The sequence below is a fragment of the Phragmites australis genome, chromosome 15 (genome assembly GCF_958298935.1).
Source record: "Phragmites australis chromosome 15, lpPhrAust1.1, whole genome shotgun sequence".
NCBI lineage: Eukaryota > Viridiplantae > Streptophyta > Magnoliopsida > Poales > Poaceae > Phragmites > Phragmites australis.
Genome location: NC_084935.1, coordinates 7,781,860 through 7,790,605, shown reverse-complemented (window position 1 = coordinate 7,790,605; position 8,746 = coordinate 7,781,860). Strand labels below are relative to the sequence as shown.

At 50.7% G+C, this 8,746-nt stretch overlaps 1 protein-coding gene across 1 annotated transcript; it reads right to left on the bottom strand.

The window, feature by feature from the left end:
• Positions 1 to 3,292: 3,292 nt before the first annotated feature.
• On the bottom strand, positions 3,293 to 7,946 carry LOC133893671 (G-type lectin S-receptor-like serine/threonine-protein kinase B120). Its single transcript, XM_062334760.1, has 6 exons — positions 6,794 to 7,946; positions 6,346 to 6,681; positions 4,892 to 5,002; positions 4,544 to 4,770; positions 4,254 to 4,464; positions 3,293 to 4,166 (listed from the first exon to the last, which is right to left on the bottom strand). The coding sequence occupies exons 1-6, from the start codon at positions 7,785 to 7,787 to the stop codon at positions 3,460 to 3,462; spliced, it is 2,586 nt and encodes an 861-aa protein (XP_062190744.1). The 5' UTR covers positions 7,788 to 7,946; the 3' UTR covers positions 3,293 to 3,459.
• Between the last annotated feature and the right edge of the window lie 800 nt (positions 7,947 to 8,746).

Here is an 8,746-nt window from a genome sequence, read left to right as displayed (position 1 = left end):
CATTGTAACTTACTCTATCAAGGTAAATTGTAAGTATGTAAATGTGAGAACGTAAATAAGTTAGAGAGACAAACTTGGCACAATGGATTTTTTTTCCCGTGGTATCGATAACATGAATACCACCACTAATCCACGTTAGAGCTCCACAAAGGATATGCTCCAGGTCGCCAAGTCTCTTTCGGTCACAGCTCTTGAGCTACCAAGTTACTAAGACAAGGTTTCAAGCACGATGAGCCATCAAGCCACCAAGGCAAGGTCTCACCACTAGCCTCTCTTCTGGTCACTTGCCGCCGTGATCACTTTGGAGCTTGAGCCACCAAGGCAAGGGTCTTCACGCTCTTATACACATGTCTTGCCGCCACTCCACACCAAGTCAGAGAGTCAACAAGCTTGAGCCACCAAGTCCCAAGATGACGGTGAGTCACAAAAACTCCAAGGTGCTGATGACCACTTGGTACAAACTAGGATCACTTCTTGATCCCTTCTTCAAGTTGTAGCACCTAGCTACAACTCACTCTAGGCCTATAAGCAATAACCACTCTTTAATCTTATGCTTAATTGCCTTGGATAACCACTTTAAGCACTTTTGTGGTTTTGATGTCTTCTCAAGTGTATATGAGCTTCCTCTAGATTTCAGCAGCATGCCACTTTTTCAAATGACTGAGTGGAGGGGTATTTATACCCTCAAACCCGCCAACTAGTCGTTTTTCCAATGGCTCAGAAAAGTTGTTAACATCGGATGATCCGATGAGAATAGTAGTACTAACACCAAATCATCTGGTGAGTACAAACTCAGAAACTAGCTGTTGGAACTTCCGGTGGGTTGATCTTCAGTTTTTTTGCACTCACATTCTTCTCTTCAAGAAATGCTCCGGTGTTACCCAATGCATATCAGCGGACTATCCAGTGAGGTCATCAAACTTCTCCCCCTTTGTCAGAAATACTCTGGTGAGTTCAACACACAGAGCATTGAAGTATCCGATAAGGCTATCAGCCTCTATGCACAATGCTTCGGTGAGTGCAAACTCCTCTGCACCGGATCTTTCAGTGAGGTCAATTCTCTTGGGACTTCTCCAATTCAATCAAACTTTATCCTGGTTGTAGTGGTTTCTTGATGTATTGCATCCATGAGACCTACTAACATATATTTTTGATAAACATGTTTGTCCTAATGACTATGTTATCATTAATCACAAAAATCATAATCATGGCCTAATAGAGCCTCCCTAGCCAAATCTCCTCATCGGACTACTTCTCCTCCTTCGCTTGACTCCCCACCCAAATCGCATGGCTACCGCCATAGCCGATGAGATCTTGCTCCTTGTCACCCATCACCATCTCACCTCCATCCCTTCTCCTCACCACTCTCCCCCACCGCCCTCTCCTTTTCCCTCTCACTCTTCCTCCTCCAAGTCGATCGTTGTTGCTACATTGATGTCTTGTTGCTGCCACCATGGTATGCTGCTCCGTCACGCGCTACCTGACTCCTCCACCTCTGGTGCCACTCGGCCACCTCCATGGTGGCTCTTAAGGCCTACGCACCCACCTCGGTGACGCTCACCCAGATCTGGAAGAAGGCCCAGGTAGCGTCCCTCCTGCTGCTTCTCCCTACACGTTTGGGCCGGTGCAGCTCAACCACCTCAGGCCATGGTGGGGTGCAATGCAGCTAGGAGAGGGTGGGTGCGAGGTGGGAGGCAGCGGCTAGTGGAGCCAGGGGCAACTCTGGAGGGGGGCAAGCAGGCGGTTTTCCTAAGCCCCTAAAAACTAGGGACTCTACCATATAGATATAGATGTATACTACTTGTGACCCAATAAAACACAACAGTCCAAATTTCAATCGACTAATGGCCACATTTACATGATCATGCATGGGCTTTGCCCTTTGGCCGGTCAAAAAGAAACAACTTTACTGCTTTAGTTCCTTCGCAACTGGTTAGTAGCAACCAAAATTAGCATCCTCGTGCGTAGAGAAGTCGATGAGATCACTTCCTCTTGTGCAATCTTGATCCGCCTCCTATGTTGTCTCCCTTGACAGGAAGACAGCTCTCGTGCTCTTACTCGCCAAGCACCTCGCGCCTTCGCCAACGGACATCGCCACCACCTCCTCCACCTATGATGGGAACATCACGTTATCGCCGGTGTCCGTGTACGTGGCGCTGGCACTGGTGGGTGCGGGCGCGCGTGGCGTCACACTGGAGCTGCTGCCTCCTTTGGGTGCCACATGGTGGACCACGTCCTTGCCTGCTGGTGCAAGCCGTCCGACCCTCGCGAGCCTCGCTTGCTCTTCAAAGGCGACATTTGGGTGGAAGCCTCACATGGCAGGCTCACTGACGTGTTCTACGATGTCGCCGTCGAGACCTACAAGTCCGGGGCGAGAACTGTCAACTTTGCTAAGGAGGGTAGTAGAATGGTTCCCCTTGCTAATTCCATCATCAATTTTTTTTCTTTTACTCCATTTTGCTAATAAAACTTGTTGTATGCAAGTCTTATCTCGCTACTTGTTACTCCATTTTGCAGTTAAAAACATTGAAGTAGTATGGTATTTGATCTCTAAACTTTGAATTTTTTTTTAGAATAGTCATGCATGCTTCGTTCAATGGTAATCGGATTCATCAGTGCCTTCGCATTTAGAAATGTTAAAAGAAATTATTTAAGATGATCTTTAGAAAATGTTTGAGAGGAGTGTTGTTTTTTATATACTTTAAGTGTTTCTTAGAAATAATTTTTTAATGCACCAAATATTATATTTATAATTTATATAATTAATTTTTTGATGTTTCAATTCAATAGAGTAACCGTTTTTAGTTTTATCACGAGCCACAGAATCTCAGGACCTGCCCTGGTTGGAGCATGCGCGGGGTTGCTTGCCGCAACATGAGGGAGACACGACGGCCTGAGGTCGCTCGAGGAAGAAGATGGCATAAGGGTCAATTTGTGTCTGTTGCCGCATTGCAAAGAGAAAAAATTGCCATGTGACTGGAAAAAGGCGCTCAAAATGACAAACGAGCAAATTTTCGTGTGGATCAGGTGACATTTGGGCAAAGCACTCTCATAGGATAGCATTTAGGAAGTTGCCATCCCTAAGGGTGGCAAAAAAAAATTAATTAACCCAATGGTGATAGGTGGAGAAAGGGTGGGATGGTCGCGGAGCTTGCAGTGGGGAAGAGTGGAGGAGGGCTAGGGCGCTGGGGAGCAGGAGTCGCCCACGGCGTCGCGAGAGGAGACGTGCTCCTCACCCATCGACCCCAATGCAGCGTCATACATGCACTTTCTCGTGACTGACAACCAAAAAGAAATGAAATGCCCAATTGATGAACACGCAATTACAAGATTGTGGCATGTGCAGAGCGAAGGAAGACAACCTCGGTAAGTAGTTAAAGCACCCCAAACACCTCCGGTTGAAGACCCTGTGTATATGTACAGCACTACTTGGTCGGGCCAGCCTGCTAGTGCTATGTGCTACCTGCTTTGCAGCACCGTTACGGTGAGGTCGCTGGCGGAGTAGGACTCGTCGGCCTTCTCCCTGATGAAAAGCCCTTCCCCGTCCGACGACGTGCACTGCAGCGTGAACGTCGGCGGCCTCGGCATCGGCAGCACGGAGCTGTCGCTGCCCAGCGCCAGCACCACGTAGGGGATGTCCGGCCGGTCGCACGCGTGGTTCTGCACGCATAGCAGCGCCATGTGCACGCACCGCAGCGCCTCCCGCGCCGAGCACGTCCCTCGGATCGACGGGTCGATCAGCTGCTCCCCCTTGTCCGCGTTCCACAGCTGCCACGCGTAGCCCACGATGTTGAGGGAGCCCTCCATGTGGTGGAAGCTGCTGTTCTTCTGGCCGGAGATGATCTCCAGTATCAGGATCCCGAAGCTGTACACGTCGGACCTGACCGAGAACAGCCCCTCCATCGCGTACTCCGGCGACATGTACCCCAGCGTGCCGACGACGCGGTTCGTGTTCACCTGGTTCTGGTCGCCGCCGAAGATCCGCGCCATGCCGAAGTCCGAGATCTTGGGGTTCATGTCGCGGTCCAGGAGGATGTTGCTAGCCTTGAGGTCGCGGTGCACCACCCTGAGCCTCGAGTCCCTGTGGAGGTAGAGAAGCCCCCGGGCGATCCCCTCGATGATGTGGAACCTCGTCTTCCAGTCCAACAGTCCACGCCTAGCCGGATCTGATCAGAAGTCACATTGTCAGAGACTCGCTATTTTACAAGAAACCGTACTGTACAAGTGTACGAGTTTGGTGGAATGGAGCGTACCGAAGAGGAAGGCGTCCAGGCTCGTGTTTGCCATGTACTCGTAGACCAAGATCTTCTCCTCCCCCTGAATGCAGAAACCTAGCAGCCTGACAAGGTTGCGGTGCTGCAGCTTCGCGATCAGTATCACCTCGTTCTTGAACTCCTCCAGGCCCTGGCCGGAGCTCTGGGACAGTCTCTTCACTGCAATCTCTTCGCCGCTGGGAAGCCTTCCCTGTAAGAAATCGACAACGCGGTTCAGCAAAGTAACAGTATAACTTGTAGCTTATGCGTGCAGTACATTTATGTACTACCTTGTAGACATGGCCGAAGCCTCCCTCCCCAAGCTTGTTGGCGCTGCTGAAGTCGCCGGTGGCCGCTGCCAAGATCTCGAAGGCGAACAGAGGCAGCTCGCACTTCTTGCCGTCCTCTCCTTCCTCTTGATCAGGTTGCTTCGGTCCTGAGAAATCCTGCCATGCTTCCATACCAAGAAGCAGCGATGGGGGCGTTGTCTTTTTCCTACCAACAATGCCAAGTTTCTCTGCACAAGATGAACCAATTTGTCACGCACAGTGACCTCAATGTAAAAATGTAACTGAAAAAATGCCAATTCCATTGTGTGGCAGATTCAAAATTGTCTCAGACATGAACTGTTCCCTCACCTTTGATTCTTCTCCTGCATTTACACAGAAGAAGTCCACATGCCCCAAATACAACCACCACGACGATTACTACAATAATGACAATTGTCGTCCATCGCTTTGTTGTGGAGCCTGTTTCGGACCAGGTAAAAAAGGAACAGAGAGAAAAAAGTCACCAGCAATGTGCAACTGTCAGGTAAGTAATTTTTCTTCAGTAACATAAATCAACACTTAGTTCAGGATATCACAGCAGAATAAAACTGTTTAAGCATTGGTCAAATTTTCAAAGATTTCTTTTCTGTAAACTGTGCATGCTGTTTGCCGAATTCCAATCCGAACATGCTTTCAGACCAGATGACATAAAAATCACCATATATGGTCAGACATATTGATCTACAAGGTCCAATAGTTTGTTTCACATGCTCCCTGTGTGCTAATCGAAATATATTATTGGTAAACCTAACTATCCACCTCATGGCTTCATCCAAAGCTCAGAAAAAGAATAAACCAAGTTGGGTCCATTTCATGGAGACCTCATGGCTTCATCCAAAAACTCATAAAACAATGAACCAAGTTGGATACTTTTCATGGAGCCGTCTGATGGTACTGTTTTTTTCCCTTATCTCGAATATTCTAATTGATGGAAAACTTTTAAGACCTGTCGTTGTCGAGGCAATCTTTAAGCCAAACAAAAGATTGACAATATATTGTTCTTTATGGCAAGCCAGCAACGTCTGGAACAAATTAACTGTTTGCATACATTCAGAAGTCAACATCGGTAAATTTCTATTCAAGGTTCTAGTAAACGAACTTTTAACCTGTCTTAACGCATTATCGAACAATGACAGCTAATAACGCATTAGAAATACTGTGACACTAGCATATGAAAGGGTTGTTTCCCTCATCCACAGATTCAGCTAAGATGTTTTTGGCCATTAATTCAGAAAAGTAAACAAGGCGATGCTTTGATTTTTTTTCCAAGGGTGGAATGTTCACTAGATTTTTCACCCTTCACAGTTGCTGTTCACAAGTCCAAATTGGCAACCATCTCATACTTGTCTAAGCATTTGTGAACTTTTTCACGCTGACTAGTAAAAGCATCACCTAATGAGGTCCCGAGAACTTATACGCATTGACACGGACTTATTGCTACCTCTCGAATTGCAATTTCAGTTCAACCATATCCTAAAGATTCCATCATATTTTGTTTTCCAATTTTCAAAACGGATAGAATTGTATTCTGCAATGACAGAAACCAAAGTGCCATTCTCATTCTTTCTTAAACCCAGTAGTTTGGCATTTGTCTTAGTCACTTTGTCTGTCCTAAGAACCAGCAACAACGAAGAAATTTCAGTAAGCATGTAGCAATATTTTCGGCAAACCAAGAAATCCATTCCCAACAATTTTCTATCCCTAATCTGAAATTTAGTTCACATATCATAAATATATACGAAACATGAACATATTTTTCTTACCTAATAAGGATGCAGGGACCTTGATGTGGAGATCATAGCCCCCCCCATTTGGGAACTGGTAGATGTCCACCAGCTCCTGGCCCCAGGTCAGGCACCCGGTGCCGGTGCTGTAGCTGTACGCGCCGCACGAGCAGTTGGCAAAGCACGACTGCTTGCACGCGTCCGCGTCGCCCACCGTCGACTCCCAGGTGGCGAAGTTCGGCAGCTTCACGCCCGGGAGGTCGGCGAACCCGTCACCGCCGCTTACTTTCGTCTCGCAGGTCAGCGGCGCGCTCCTCACGCAGCCCTGCGTCCAGTTCCCGCTGCTGTACTCCGCTGCGGATCTTGGCTCGAAACCTGCAAACATATATCGCACGGTGTCATTGCATGCATTTCATACGAAACGGTTCGATTCCCGTATGTTCCATGGGTGATGGGGCTTGACTCTTGAGAACCTCAAAAGGCAGACCTTTTAAGCAGCTGCAGATGGCCTGTCCATTGTCGCCGGCGGCGCACTCGGCGTTGGCGCCGCACATGTTGTAGGTCTGGCACGGGATGGTCGGCTGTGACCAGACGGTCTTCCAGTCGCCGGTGCCGAGGAGCATGTAGCACGTCTCAGTGCCGTTGGGGTGGAGCATGAACCGGTACAGCGAGCTGTTGTACGTGTTGAACGTGTAGGACATGACCCCATTGCTCTGCGACGGGTCGCCGTTGAGCTTGAACCCGTACACGTAGAGCGACCGCCACGGGATCCCTACGAAGTTGGTGTTGGCCCACTGCCCCGACCGCCAGTAGGTGGTGTTCTCGCCGCCCTGGCTCCGCCAGATGTAGAGCTGCGCCGAGCCGAACGGGTCGAGCCCGAGCGTGAAGTTGCCCGGCCCCGGGTCGATGGGGCTCCGCCACGACGTAAACAGCGTCCGGTTGACGGGGATCCCGTTGCGCCTGTCCAGCGCAATGCTCATCCCGGGGAGGAACGTGTCCGCCGGGTGGTCGAAGCTCTGCCAGATTAGCACCTCCTGCGCGCCACCGGCGGACAGCATGAGGTTCCCGTTGTCGAGGATGGTCAGCGTGACGTTGCCCAGCAGCGAGGACGTGTTGGTGCGCCAGACCACGCGCTCCCCCTCCAGCACCTGCAGCTCGCCGGAGGCCGTGACGGCGGCGGAGTAGTCTCCCGACGCCGCGCTCAAGGGGGCGTCGCGGTTGGCTACCCACGGCACGGTCTGCTCGGCCGCCTGCGCGTACATGACGCCCAGGTACCGCCGGCTCGGGTCCCCGCCGCGCGGCGCGAAGAAGGCCAGCGTGAAGGCGCCGTTGGCCGACACCAGCGCGTCGTTCGCTCCCAGCGACTGCCCCTGAGACAGCGTTGCCGCCGCGCCGCCGACATGGCCGACGTGCGCGTAGAGGAGGGAGAGCAAGGCGAGCCCCGCGACGGCGGCATGGGCCATCAATGGAGCCGGCCGCATTCAGCTTCTCCTGGCTCGAGCTTAAGGGAGAGGACGGGAGGGCAAAGTCAGAAGAGGAGCTCGATCGAATGGCAAAAGAGTTGCTATTTCTGCGAGCGAGGATATACTAGTCTCATGCACGAGCGCGCGCGAGCCGCGTGGACGAGGAATCAAGCCCCACGGTTTTGAACGGAAGGAGTAGTCGATGTCAGCAGTAACCTTGTCGTTCATGTTTTAATGTCAATCATGTTGGTCGTGTCAGAGTTTGAGTCGTTTTTGTTCAAAGTCAGAGTCAGGTTCAGAGCTGGAACGCTGCTGAACTAAGTTGCCGGCTGTTGTCATGTCTTTCCATCAGTTTGTTTAGTCGTCGATTTGGTGCGTCGAGCACAACGAGGCTAATAAGTAGTGGACAGATTCTCCTGGGTGCCACGAACGCCACGATCGGGTCATGCACAGGAGAATCGGGTGTCTTTGTTGTAGTGCTCCCGTCTGAATAAAAGGTGAGAGAAAAAAAACGGTCGTTCAGTGCGCACCAAAATTTATTGTGTTCTCCAGTTCTCGTGTGTGTGTGTGATCCATCTGAGTTAAATCATCAATTTGCAACAACAATTGACATCAGAGCAGATCAGATCGATCCGGCGATGTCTGAGGTAAGCAATGGCGAGAGGGTGTCCGGTGGTTCACAGTCACCACCGTGTCCCAGGAGCGGCAGTGGCATCGGCGATGGTGGCGACTTGGTGGTACGGCGGGTGGTGAAGGAAATCAGCGGATCGTCCACATACCCGATGCTAACGCGAACCAACTACACCGACCGGTCCCTCATGATGAAAGTCATGATGCAGGCGCGAGGGCTATGGGACGCTATCGAGCACGGCATCGATGACTTCTAGGAGGATCGCATAGCGATAGAGGCGATCCTGCGCGCAGTGCCAGCCGAGCTGTTGGCGACCCTCGCTAGCAAGGCCACTACGAAGGTGGCG

Bases quoted from the DNA above. Each gene is read 5' to 3' on its own strand.
- LOC133893671 (XM_062334760.1), bottom strand. From the start codon at position 7,787: ATGCGGCCGGCTCCATTGATGGCCCATGCCGCCGTCGCGGGGCTCGCC. The intron at 5,003-6,345 runs GTAAGAAAAATA...GGTCCGAAACAG, and splicing joins GGTCCCTGCATCCTTATTAG to GCTCCACAACAAAGCGATGG. The intron at 4,167-4,253 runs GTACGCTCCATT...ACTTCTGATCAG, and splicing joins CCTGGACGCCTTCCTCTTCG to ATCCGGCTAGGCGTGGACTG.